The following is a 14,769-nucleotide window of genomic DNA, read 5'->3' on the forward strand; positions in this document are numbered from 1 at the left end:
GTCAACTATCAGGTGGTACTGGAAGCAGTTAGCGACTAGTCCAGCACCAACTAGTCGCGACATTCCGATGGGGATCACGGTGACATTGGCCACTTGTTACTTACTAGTTTGTGTGTAGTACAAAAATAATGTAGCGATTTGATCATAGAGATATAGAGAGATGCTAACTAATGCGCTGAGTTCGAAACTCAGTGTGGCATTAGAAATTCACACACACAAAGAAAACAAAATATGTGCTCATTATTCACTGCGTTATCAGTACTCAACGTTCGAATAATCTTTAGTACTACGCAAGCAATGTAAACTGTTTACATTATGAGGTCGCTGCTGTCATCATTGCTGTCACGAGCAATGTGTTCTGTTTTTGGGCATATTGCTGCGATAGACCCCGCTCCCTTGTCACATCTCCCTTTAGTTTCTGTGATCTGTGGATTTGATGAAAGAGGCTGACAAAGGTGACTGACTTTCTTCCGCCACTTCTTCTCAGCACCAGCCCATATGTTGTCCCGGAGGGGTGGTAGGGCAAGCTATATTTGGGACGTGTATAAGCGCCCTGGAAAGGGGTTATGTACTGAATAAACTATTTGATTTGATTTGATGAACACTGGGTTTGCACGTGTTACACGACGGGGAATTTCCTTAGTTACTCGTACACTCAGGTATCAAGAGTTAATAATATGTAATAAAAATTAACATTTAAACTATTTTGTTCTTATCATAATATATTTAATTTCTTTTAATATGGTCTATAAAGTGTTATACCGGTTGTGGACTTGGAATTATCATATTATATTGTTATTAATGATATTTTAATGAGAATAATATTTGTATTACGTATCATTTAAATATTTGTATGGTCTGTAAACAAGTATGTTAATTTTTGTAAATCTAAAACCAATTTTATCTAATTGAACATTGATACGAATTAAATGACAATTAGTTTTAAGCGTGAAATATGTAGCTGTGGTTTATAATGTATAATTAATTAACGAAGGAAGAATAATGCCATCTGACTTTAAATACATATTTAATTTAATTTAGATGACGCAAAATTAATTGACAAAATGAATGCTGATTCATTTAGATCAACTTAAATGATATTTTAATACTATAGATTACCTATTTAATCACTTATTATGATTCATAATTCTTAATTTAAAAGTTATGAAACTGAAACTATACCTACTCAAGTTTGGGGCATTGTTATCAACAACGAGAAGAGTTGATAAATTGAAATTATTAAAATATTATGGAAGCAATAAAGATAATAATTATTATTGACGGGATTGCTACCATATACCTTAATTTCGTGTTTCCTTCCTTTTCTTAGTTTCGAGAAATTAAGGTACATGGTAGCAATCCCGTCAATAATAATTATTATGTTAGTGACCATGAAAGTTTAAAAGCAATAAAGATATTGAGTATTCGTAAATTACGCCCTATTTTTATTATTGGAGTGTATACAATATCCTAGTCAATCATACTTGTCAAAGTTCCAGTTCTAAATCATTTCATGTTCGTGATTTCAAAGATCATCTGTGCGCAATAAAACATTTGAATTTGAATTAAATCAATCGCAATAGTCGCTTCCTTGTACCATTCCAAATAAATGAAGCAACACGACATTGACTTAGTAGATTGGGCAACTAAGATGCTAATACGTCCGATTTCGCAACTCGTGCGCATTCATACGCGTACAGTCACACTCAAGTTTAAGATGCAGTTTTAAGTTCATCAAGAGCAAGACCGCCATGCTCAAAAGTCGATTTAATTTCAGTAGTAGATTAGTACTATATAATTGGCATAAATTAACTGAAAGTTAATTTCAACTAAAAGCCTCTATCTTTGCTTGAGATGATGGATGCAATAAATTATTGAGTATTGAGATTGCATCAAGTTTTGAGTTTTGATGTGTTTAGTTTAACTTATCTTACTTAATTATTTGCAATACTCGTATAAATTGTATCTAAGCTGTAATATAACTTGTAGCTCTAAACTCCTTAAAATTAAAATTAATTACGAGTATATCGATCTTTATAATTTTAAAGCTTAAGTTTTAACCATTTTACCATACTGTACGTGTTAATGACGTTTTCTTTGTTATTTTGTGCATGTCAAAAGAAAATTAATATGGAGCAATAACTCAACTAGGGCCCTTAATTTTATGTATTGTGTCGTGAGAAGAATGTGCTTTGCAAGGCTGTCATCATCACTCGTTGGTTTTACGGTAATTTAGATTCTCATGTAAGTTACAACACTGGTTGTAATAAAACTTGTCCTTAATTTAAAACATTGTTTTAAACAATTCTTGTTGAACGATTTTTGGGGTTTGAACATATCTCGATTCTCGATTCGAGGGATCTGGATTCAATCAGTCCTACATCCACACCATTGGCTATGTCGCTTGAAGTATTTATGTATGTATTTTAGTTAAGACTATACTTTCTGTATCCTTTTGCGGCAGTACCTGATACGAGCAAGCGGAGATTCCTGGTCTCTTCGACGTCATTTCAACGAAATCCTATAATCTTAAAATATAGAGCTTAAATAAATACTTCACTAACATTTCTTGGAATGGCTCAAACTTGGAATGCGAGTGTGGTTGTGTTCCCCAGTCGATGAAGCACATGGTGTCGTGCCCTGTGTGCCCAAACAACTGCATGCAGGAAGATTTAATGAACGCTACTGACAACGCCACTCTTGTAGCGGAGTTTTGGAATGACACTGTATAGGTTTGTTGTCTACACGACAAGAAGAAGAACTAAATACTTACTGGTTAAGAGTCTGCACGTCGAATCCCTTCTGTATGTACTCGATACCAGCCGGCACCGCCATGGTCAACAGCAGACGAGGTTTGCCAGTCTTCTGAGATTCCTTCTCGAACTCCTCACGTAATTCCTTCACGAGCTTGGCGTAGTTCTCCCTGTCTTTCGGCTTGCCTCCGTCGCGGAAGGCTGGGTACTCCCAATCCAGGTCCAGACCGTCGAAGTGGTTCTGCCTGAGGAACTGTGGAAGAGAATGGAATGAGTTAGTTATGGATGATAGCTAAAGATTCTGGTAGAAGGAATAGTTGAGAATCTTTTGGTCGTGTAATACTGACAGTCAGCAATGGTGTGTGGGATTATTGTCTAAATTTATTTTTACTAACAATTTTTTCAGCTACCTACCTACTTATTAAAAAAATATAGTAAACAGTACATCAAACTATACATGTTTTTGTGTAGATATGTCTGTTTCAAAAGTGATATATAATGTTATTGTGTTTAACTTGATATGCTGTTGTTTCTATGATTAACCATGTGAGTGCATGCGGTCTATTTTATGAAATACAAAATCATGTGCCTTTAGTTAAATTATTGAAGAAACAACTACTTACATTAATTAGAGTAGATAAGTGTTTTCATAGAACATATTTCTGTTTTAAGTATCAATATATCAAGACGCATTATTGCGTTAAGGAAGCTTTTGCAGAATAGCTCAGTAAATAATAACCAAAGCTAGACAGTAATAATAATTGGTCTAGTTTGTCTTATTTACTAGCGAGTAAATAAATCTAGTTGATTTAGGGCCCATTCGGTGATGACGCAATAAGTGGCCTGTCTACGAGTGCAGGGAAAGTGCAGCCACTTTCGTGCTGGGCCGATAAGAAGTTGTTCCGTGGAGGACCGCGGAATTGTGTTTGTGTCCATTGGAGTCGACATTATGTGAGACAACAACGATATAAGTTATATTCTATCAAAACAACGAAAATAATAATTATGTAAAAGAGTTTTGATTGGTTTTTAAAATGAATTCTGGCAATTATATCATACTCTCAAATAATTGAAATCAAAGCTATTAGTGATTCGTCAAGTACAAATGTAGTCCTAAACCAAGCACATCAAAGAATACACATTTTTATTGCAAAATAGAATATATTGCAAGTACATAAGATGCTGCGTACTTAGCATAATATGCTGTCGTCTGTACAACACTCATAGTTATGGTTTACTCATAAAAGTGTTTTAGATACTACTTACAAAAGTCATACTATCTTAATGGCCGGTAATTATTACCGATACAATTCGACACCTATGGAAAGGTGGCTTAAGTGCAGTCCAATTTATTTTCAATCGTATCTACTTAGCTGTATTGGATTATTTCTGTAGCAATCATCGTAGAAATTGCCTTTTACCTACTAATATCAGAAAAGTACATCTTTAAAATCGTTATTATTTACAATTAAAAGGCGGCTACCAACCGGTCATTAAGGAAATCATTGGGGGAGGCCTATGTTCAGCAGTGACGTCCTATGGCTGAAATGATGATGATGATAAACGTAGTTTGGCTTACCTTAATGGCGTTCCTGACGAATTCCTTCCTCCGCTCGCGGGAAGCCACCATGGGTGAGAAGCGCGTGGAGCCTTCATTCCAGCCTCCAATGGCCAAAAGGGTCTTCAGGTTCTTGTTGTACGTTTTCAGGCCAGTGAACTTGGCGTAGCCACCTGTGGACAAAGTTCAATCAGTAAACAAGTCACAAATTCTTAGGTCGTATGGACGAGATCTAAGATGTGATTTTGTTCATGACTTTATTTTATTTTTGAAATAAACACCTAAAGTCAACTTCAGTTCAGTGAAAGCTTTAAAGGTTTGCTTCGGACCTCTTTAAGAGACAAATCCGGAAAGAAATCATTCAGCACAAGACCAAAAAATTGACAATAACTAGTCTAAAATATAGTTGGTTAAAATGACTGGGGTTACTGGCCATAAACGGTGGACGAAGCGTATTCCTTGATCCACCTCTTTTCTGTCTCCTATGTTCTAAAAGATCTCAAGGAGACAGCTGGTAATGAAATGAGATGATGTTCGTAGATGGTGACTCTTTGAATACAGTTAAAGTCTAGTGAGGACTGTAAATGGCTGAAATGATGATGATGTAGGTAGTTAATACTGACCTTTCTCAATATCCTGGTACTTATCGAAGGGTTTGAGTGTGTTGTCCTTGGTGAAACCCCCAAAGGCGTAGACCAGATGGGTGCAGAGATAGGGGTTGATGTTCTGAGGGTTGAACCGCGCCGTGCCGGGCCGGTACACCGACCAGTTGGTGTAGTAACACACCACTCGAGGCTCGGCCGATCGTGCTGGAAAGAAAAGGGTTCATTGTTACAAAGGATTTAATGGGATTTTACGAAACTCCAAAACGGATCCACGCGTGCGAAGTCGCGGGCGGCCGCTAAATCCCGGTCTCCGAGCACGTAGAATTTTGTCCAATGACCCCAAGCTACCCATCCTTATCGCTCGCGCGTAATTATGTTGCTGTCGCGTTTGCACACTCACTGCGGGCGCCCGTCGCGAACAGTCGCGACAGCAATATAATTACGCGCGAGCGATAAGGATGGAGCTTGGGGTCATTGGACGAAATTCTACGTGCTCGGCGAGCAGACTGTAGTTGTTACATAAATCGGACAAAAGCCAGTTGGATTCGCACATGAAGGAATTTGGCCTTAAAGCCATATATTTGGAAATATACTACGTAGGTACTGCATACTCAATAGTTTATTGTATTTCACAGTGAACACAAGATATAAATTACAATTACAGTTTTGAACAACTAATAACTTATCATAACATATAAAACGTGTTCAGCCTTGTCACTAATCAAACGTTCGAGTTCAATCCACCAATACAAGATGGCGGGTATTTTATTAACGGTAGAACATTAAAGTAAATAGGTACTACAGCATTATATTATTATATGCAGTTGTAATAGCCACAAAAAAGAATAGTCTAATGTGCTGGAAAATGTTCAAACATCTACGAGTATATCAGCCGTTTGGTGTAGTGGTTCAGAACGGACTACTATGCCGAGAGGTCCCGGGTTCGATTCCCGGCCGGGCAGAAATTGAAATGATGAATTTTAATTTCTGTGACGGGTCTGGGTGTTACTATTTATAATATGTATGTATTTAAGTAGTATATCCGAAAGGCTGGCACACACAACTTCACACAAGCATTAAGTTGATCTACTCATCCAGATACAAAGTTCATGCTCGTGATGCAAACATTTAACTTTTTACCAACACCAATAGATTGTTATTTCTACAAACTATTATTATCTTTTGTTTTGTCTAAAAAAATAAACTGTCATAAACAAATTGTGATTACATTACAATCCAGTTAACTGCAATGTAAATGCAACAAATCGTTTTCCATGCTGCATTACGCGTAAATTCGGCGGAACCCGGCGAAACTTAGGTCTTTTCTTTTGGATATTTGTTGCTGAAATGCTCCAATTTGGTATAACAAAGATAATTTCTCAGTGGCATAACTAAATCGTTGCGCAATCTTCACTGGACTCACGTAACCTATCACACACCTGTAACTTTGTAACACTAGATTGTTACAAATAAAGGCGTGTAAGAAGGCTCACTTTTTTAATCACTTTTTTGGGGCTTACCTAAGTCCCATTAATAATATTGAACTTAAGTATTAATCTATTACTTTTAAATAGATTTAGTACCAAATAAAGGCTGGAATTATCCTGGAATTAATTTTTGTGTTTTATTTTTTTAACACATACTGGCTACACTTATGACTAGAATCAGCAACCATAAGGCAAGAGTTTCCTTGGATTTGAATTGATTTTTGAGTTTTATTTCGTGGCTAAAATATTCTACTTAGCTATACTTGATACAAATAGTTTTACGTCTGTGATAGCAAATATTTATTTATTTATGAATAAACGGTAGTACCAATTACACTATTCAAGCAAGTAAATAACCAAGTGTTTCGTAGTAAACTTACTGTATTGTGTATGTAGTAATAGCTAGTCAATTTAAACCGATCGCCTGTTATTATATCAGCAGAAACTAGATTTTGGTGTTACTTAAAAATTACTATAACTATCGATGTAATACATCATGATATAGAATAGAGGCTAGGTATTTAATTTAAAGTTTCTTGGTTGAGACAAATTAGTTTGGTTAGTCAAATAATGAGATCACGTCTGTTTTTACACTTAGGCCCAGAACACACGGTGAAACGCAACTGCAACGAAACTGCAACTATCTGAAGATTCTGATGAATGAAACTGAAACTGAAAGTTTCAAACTGGGCGCGTCATGTGTGGTCTCTCAACGGACGCTATGGCAGAAACTTAGATGCAACTCAAAAGTAACTAGCAGTTGCAGTTTCGTTGCAGTTGCGTTTCACCGTCTGTTCTGGGCCTTACAGAAGATAACTACTGCGCAGTTTCAAATTAAATGTCAAATATCTGCGACCCATTTTTTGTTCTTATTCATATTTTAGTACATACTTAGTACAAAAAAGCGAGTTACGAGTATAGATCGTTTCATCCACGAAGATTCTTCCACTAATGTTTGAGTGTTATCGGTACACGCTAAATTATCCATGAGTGCATACGCACACTACAATAATGACGCTCGGATTGCTCGGATCAATCTCCCCGCACCCCGCGCTTCCCTCGACCAAAAATTGGTGGGGCGTGTCTTCGTGGATGAAACGATCTATACGATAAGTTTGCTCTAAAAGCTCTATAAATAGTTTTCTAAAATAAAAGAATCAAGGAATGCAATTGCAAGGGGGTAATTAGGCCAAATTTTGTACCATATTTCGTTCAAATTGGTTCAGAAATAGGATCGTAAAATGTAAATCGTAACGTAAAATGGCACGCAAGATAAGTGTGAAATCGGCGACATCGTCATCGTTCTCACTTTCATCATTATTTACGATCAATTTCGCTCTCATTGGTGTGTTATTTACATCATCATCATCAACAGCCGTTTACAGTCCACTGCTGGACTATGAGCCTCCTCCACTATAGTGGAGGGTTTTGCCATAATCTCCACGCTTGGCAGGCGGGTTGGAGATCGCAGTTTAAAAGATTGATGTTTTTCAGAGAGCGCTGCTGCCCATTCTCTGTTTGATGTGTAGTCCCTAAGTCGCCTCTTACGACACCCGCGGGAAGAGTAGGGGTTGGTGACAAATGTATTCTACTCTGCCGTCACCACACGGCTAAGCTGTTATTTACATCAGTATATTTTTTTTTAGAATACAATACCAGCTTATATTTACGAGTTCGAATCTCAATAGGGAGGGGCAAATATTAGTGCAATAAACACCGAGAATATATTTTCGGTGTTTTAGTTCGCTTAGTAATGTAAAAACATTAACGCCCGTATTCACAAACATTACTGTCAGGTCTCACAGTGCGCGTGGACGCACAGGGTGACACACGAACCAATCACAGAGCTCTATTCAACGCTGTGCGTTCGATTTGCTGCTTCACTTAAGCAAGCATCGTTTGTAAATACGGGCGTATGTCAGGGCGCTTTTACAAAAACACAAAACACAATACTATTTCTTGCACTGAGCCTATAATAGGCTAGTTTCCTTAAAAAAATTTTTTTAGTCCGTAATGTTTAATATCAAAAAATATTGGACACATATATTTTTATTTGTCAATCTAACAAATAATTACATAGTTATGGTGCGTTGAAGTTCCGCACGACGTCACAACGTGCGGCACTTTTATGCACTCATTGACGTCACGGGCCTCTTCTTATGAACTTTGGCGCGCTTTCTCTCTTTAAATTTTCATTAGTTTGAAAAAGTGAAAAATACGTGTAGAGTATTTTTTGATAAGTTAACTGACGGACTAATTAAAACTCTTGCTTTTTGACCCAGGAAACATCCCTATTAATTAACCTATGAATTTGAATTTGAATTTGAATTTGAATATTGGTTGAAATAAATAAACCAACTATGGATCAATCCTATGTTCGAGAGTTATAAGTAAGTTTCGTAAAACGCCTTAATTTGCTAACAGAAGGCTTTACATCACCAAATGATTGCAGTGTGACAAATATAGTTGCACGTATTCAAATTTAGGCGAAACCTGGAAGTAATGACCCGAACAGATGCGTTCGCTACAGCTGCTGAGCGGTGAACCGGCTGATCTGATGTAGCAATCAGATATCAGAAGTGTTGTAAATGCTTATGAAATTATCATAAATACTGAGAACAGAAGATAGCTAAAGAATTTACCGATAATGGACGGATAAAATCTATACTAATATTATAAATGGGAAAGTAACTCTGTCTGTCTGTCTTGCTTTCACGCCTAAGCCACTGAACCGATTTTGATGAAATTTGGCATAGAGATAGTTTGAGTCCCGGGAAAGAATATAGGAAAGATTTTATCCCTGTTTTTGAAACAGGACGGAGGGACGCGCGTGATAAAGATTTTCTGTGACAGACAAAATTCCACGCGGGTAAAGCCGCGGGGGCGGAAAGCTAGTAATAAATAAATAAAGAATATTTTTACATTACGCTTCTAGTCCCAAAATAAGCAAAGCTTGTACTATGGGTACTAGACAACGGATATAAACGGATAAAGAAGATGTAATTATTGCTTGAACCACGTTTGAATAAGAAGGAATTAAGGAAAAACTACTCGTAAATGGCGTTTTCTACTTTAAAATGGCAAACGTAAAAAAAACAAGTTAAAATTAAATTTAATTAAGCTAGTTTATACTAATTTAAAATTATTTATATTTTAAGAATTAATAAAAAAAGCAAAAAAACTGAAACCACCCGGAAGAGAAACAAGATGCGCTTGCGCAGAACGCGTTGATGTCTTTTGTACTACGGAAGTAAAAATCTTCAGATAGTCGTAGTGATTGAATTGTTCTAGTTTTCCTCGTTTAATGATTTTTTTAAAGTCAATCAGTAAAGAATTTAGAATACTCAATGGGCATTGGCGAAGATTATTAATTTTTACACAACAAATGTTTAAATAATCGATCCTTTTGGCGATTTGAAGGGATTACTAATGTTTGGCCAAAAAACGTTTCCCAAATTATCACATCGCAAACAACGTTTCGCAAATTTTCATTTGGCAAATTCTCATTTGGCAAAGCAACTTATTGCAAACTTTTAATTCGCAAATGTTTTTTTTGGCATATTATTGTTTAGCAAATTATTTTTTGGCAAAGTATGGTTTGCCAAATGTTTCATTAGGCAAAAATATTTCACGATAAACTATTATAAAATAATTTGATTGGTGCATAGAATGGTATACAAATTAGCTTGTGGTTATTATTTTGTTTAGTGGGTAGTTAATATAAAATTTGTTATACATTAATTACCTTATTTCAATCTTTGTATCGAAATTTCCATATGATTCATTAACAATAGAGGTGATTCTAGCGCTCGGCGGCCGCTGCCGCGGCACGCTTCGCTCGCCTTCGCGCATTAAGGGTCACTGTTCTAACCTAACCTAANTCACATTCAATGTTGCGACTTTGTTGCATATTTTTAGTATTTTGACGATCACCCGGTGATGATACGCAAGTACTACAACATTTCACTTCGCGATTAACGAGAGGTTTTGTCGCATCACTAGTTCACAGACTAAAAATATTTTTATGTCAGTTGGCCATGTTTGATGACATTTCTGCTGATTTCTAAAAAATTAGACTGTACATACAACCGAGGCCTTTTGTGGAACAATGCTTCAAAATGATAATTCAAAAAATGTATAAATCTACCCTGAAATTCTAATCCCAATGTGTGCCGTGGTGTTACAAAATGCAGCTCGTTTGTGATGCTACATACAATACAACGCACCGTGCGTGTGGGCATGTCTTCTGCACAAACTACCAACCCAAGGCCATAGTAGTAGTAGTGGTGTGGGCTCACAATCGCTCATTGTGTTCTCTTGTTTCGCGTCGCAGCCTTATTGCAGCCTCTTAATTAATGATAATTAGACACGGGTATCAAAGTTTGTTTTGGTTACTTTGATCAAGTGTTAATGAGAACTTTTCTAACAACTCTATGCAAATATGTATAAGTTTTTTTTTAGTTTTACATCAAAAATGCTATCAAAGCCGAAGACAATAATCGTAGGTCAAACTATATATTTTTGTTGCAATCTATAATGCATTTAATGTATGTATAATCATAGTTGTAAGTTGTAATAAACATAAGATTCCATAGTGTTAACCACTATAAGATTAAAGTAGTTGTATTATGTGTTAGTTTATAAGATTAAACTAACACATAATACAACTACGATTATAGAAAATGCAATGTTGCTTATTTTAAATAAAATTATGTTATTTTCATTTACATATTTTAAGTTACTGTTTATCTGCCAAGTAGCCTAACATTCTAAATAAGTCACAGACAATTAATTTTAAACAATATAATAGTTACCCTATGAATCATTGATGAAATCATAGATGATTCATCAAGGGACCTTAAGACAATGTCTTGTAGACCTATGTAGCGTAGTGAAAGGATTTACTATTTAAACTAGGTATAAATAAATAATACTATTCTATGTATTTACCTGGTGTTGCTAGGGCGATGACGGCTATGACTAATGATAGCCATGTTGTGATATTCTGTGGACAAAAAAACATATTTTAGTATTATGTAAGTAAAAAATAAGGATTTCAGTTAACATAGGTATAAGATTAAGTGATGATTAGCCTGAAGAGCTTTTAAAATGCCCATTTTCACCATCAATCCCTAATTTTTAAGTAACACATAATAGGAATTTTGTTTTCATAGGGGTCACTTAAAAATTAGGGATTGATGGTGAAAACAGACATAATTCAAATAAACTGTCTTCTCACCTAAATAATCTGTAAAATCTAGATGGTGCTCCATATGTTACAAAATTTAAAATTAGCTACTTAAAATATAGGTATTTATTTTATAGATGTCAGTAACCTACTATAAAGTAAATCTATCTATCTATACATAATATCTATTCCTCGTAATTGCGGTCACCTATAATATTAACAACATTTATGTGCTACACATTTTGTAACTAAAAAGTAGAGTACAAAAACATCAATTAAAGTTATTAATCTTACAGCAAACAAAACAAATCGTTCAATTAAGCACACGAAACTCGTCACGGTTGCGTCATCAAGTTGTCAAGCTGCCATCCTGATTTCAGATTGCTTTTAATTGTAATTAACAGTTACAAGTAGTGTTTTTTTTATGTGACAGGAGGCAAACGAGCAGACGGATCACCTGTGTGCCTACCATGAGTTTACGTTAGGTGAGCTCGCTAGCGACTACGTAAAAAAATGACATTAATTGTATGATATATTGTGCAGCGCCCCTAGCGGCTACTTTCAAGAAACAAAATCTTCATAGAGATCAAGCACACCTAACGTAAACTCATGGTAGGTACACTGATGGTAAGTGATTATCGTCGCCCATAGACACCCGCAGACCCATCCATACATACTAGGGTGGTCCTTATTTTTCGACTTTTGAATTCTCCCCGGGACACTTTCTCATTCGATTATATACCTACCTCTAAATATGAAATTAGCTTTTTTTGTTTTTTTTTTTGTTAAGATTTAGAGGTCGCTACCAGCTGTCAAAATATTTACAAAAAGCTTTGAAGATCTTAAATCATGGTTTCATAAATGTTTTATTTAAGTGTTTATATCACATTTTAGGTGCAAATGAACATCGCATAGATAGAATAGACAATCGCTTCTTGTCCCCTTCTCCCCTCAATCCCTCTTCTGTACCGACCATGGTACCGACGCGTCGAGATACTAACAAGTAAACTCTTATATCTTAAAAATAATTGATTCAAATGTACATTGTACATAATATCTTAGTTCATAGCAACAAAAAAATTTTGTAATATTTTTATTTGGCTTTGGCTAAAAATAAATGAATCTAACAAATACAGATTTTGTGTTTTTACTTAAAATTCAAACCTTGGTAGCGACCCCTAAATGTCTTTTAAAAATTAAAAAAATAATAATGAAAGACTTTCGTATGGTATATATATATTCAAATTACGTGGTGCCCCGCAAAATAAAAGAAAAAAAATTTTTTTCCTAGGAATAAGGACCACCCTAATACATACCCATACATGCATACAGTTTTACGAGTATGTATGAACTTCTTTCAGCGTTTTCTTATTAGAACGAGTTTTATTTGGGTAATAAATACACACAGAATGTCCCAAAATTAGTACATCAAACTGACAACGGAGGTATATGGACTCAAGACGCATCGATCAACTCAATCAGCTCCATTTTAAGAATTCACTAAAATGGTCTTATTAAAAACTCATCAAACATTCATATTAACATGAATAACTAAAATTAGGCTGAGTTGCACCAACTTATTTTAGCTATAATGGTGCTTTTTGTAAAATTTTAACAGATTTTTGACGTTCGTTAAAGTTAAAGTATGATGGTGCAACTCAGCCTTAGTCATTTCTCATCATCATCATCATCATCTCAGCCATAGGACGTCCACTGCTGAACATAGGCCTCCCCCAATGCTTTCCATGTTACCCGGTTGGTAGCGGCCTGCGTCCAGCGCTTTCCTGCTACCTTTATGATGTCGTTTGTCCACCTTGTGGACGTCCCATGCTGCGTTTTCCGGTACGCGGCCTCCAATCCAGAACCTCATGAAACTTTTCTATGCCATAATATTAGGTTGTTGGATGTGTCTTAGGTCCAGCTATTTCCGTTGTCAATGTGACTAATTTCGGAACATTCTGTATAATGGTTAACCTGAAATGGATCCCAACAACAGAATAGGTTGTTTCTATTATTTTCTTCTTCTTGTAGTTTTATGATAATATATTGTTTTAAACTTTCATGGTCACTAATTTAATTACTATAAAATAAAACTGATGGGATTGCTAACATACCATGTACCGTGAGATGTTATGGGCAGACCCATAACATCTCATCCGCAAGTTTCCTCAGTTACTCCGTAACCATGGCACTTGCAGCAGTGCCGAAATATCGGAAACTCAAAATTAGGGTACATGGTAGCAATCCCGTCAGTAATAATAATTATATTTTATGATAGATAGATGAATGGCTTTTAATTATTACTGCCACTCTTATTTTACTATCACTTTATTACCCATTGTCAAAGCTCAAAAAACTCAATGCCTGGGACTTCCATTACACGGCTATGACCTAACATTGTCAACTCGCCGCACACAGAGACATAGCCACAGTATTTATTAAGTTCAATGTTCAATCAGTATCTCTTATTCGTTATGTATTTTTTATGCCACTAGCTTTTGCCCGCGGCTTCACCCGCGTGAAATTTCGTTTGTCACGGATCGTCATAAATTATAGCCTATATGTTATTCTGGGTTATCTATCTATCTATACTTATAATAAATCTGTAGAGAGGTCAATTCTGTACATTAAATATATTTTCAAAATAACTATCAGGGGGTGATTAGTGATCGATACTGATGCCAAAAATGCAATCAGTAAAATTTTTGTCTGTCTGTCTGTCTGTCTTAACGAAACTTGGTACAATTATTTTTCATACTCCTGGGCAGGTTATAGGATACTTAGGAATTCCCACGGGAATGGGAATTAGCGGGAAAATCGTTTTGTATGAAAAATCTGAACCGCTTAAGTTAGACGCTTGAAATTCGGCATGCAGGTACCTTAGTAAACTTAAAGCTTAGTTACAACAGGATATTGCAAAATTCCCACGGGAACGGGAGTTAGCGGGAAAAAACATTTGTATGAAAAATCTAAACCGCTTAAGTTAGACGCTTGAAATTTGGCATGCAGGTACCTTAGTAAACTTGAAGCTTAGTTACTACAGGATATTGCAAAATTCCCACGGGAACTGGAGTTAGCGGAAAAAAACATTTGTATGAAAAATTCTAAACCGCGTAAGATAGATGAAGGGGGTAAAACGGGATCCACGCGTACGAAGTCGCGGGCGGCCGCTAGTAAA

The 14,769-nt window shown here is 35.9% G+C and overlaps 1 protein-coding gene across 1 annotated transcript in view; it reads right to left on the reverse strand.

Moving 5' to 3' along the window:
- The window catches only part of Cht6 (Chitinase 6), an 83,248-nt gene extending 71,840 nt beyond the window's left edge, over positions 1-11,408 (reverse strand). Inside the window, exons 1-4 of the mRNA XM_028320846.1 lie at positions 11,354-11,408; positions 4,935-5,120; positions 4,333-4,484; positions 2,774-3,006 (exon numbers count right to left, since the gene is read on the reverse strand). Of these exons, the coding sequence (XP_028176647.1) occupies positions 2,774-3,006; positions 4,333-4,383 (284 nt within the window). The 5' untranslated portion in view covers positions 4,384-4,484; positions 4,935-5,120; positions 11,354-11,408. The remainder of the gene's footprint in view (positions 1-2,773; positions 3,007-4,332; positions 4,485-4,934; positions 5,121-11,353) is intronic.
- Positions 11,409-14,769: the final 3,361 nt, after the last annotated feature.

The sequence above is a fragment of the Ostrinia furnacalis genome, unplaced genomic scaffold (genome assembly GCF_004193835.3).
Source record: "Ostrinia furnacalis isolate ACB-3 unplaced genomic scaffold, ASM419383v2 OfSCF7454, whole genome shotgun sequence".
Classification (NCBI taxonomy): domain Eukaryota; kingdom Metazoa; phylum Arthropoda; class Insecta; order Lepidoptera; family Crambidae; genus Ostrinia; species Ostrinia furnacalis.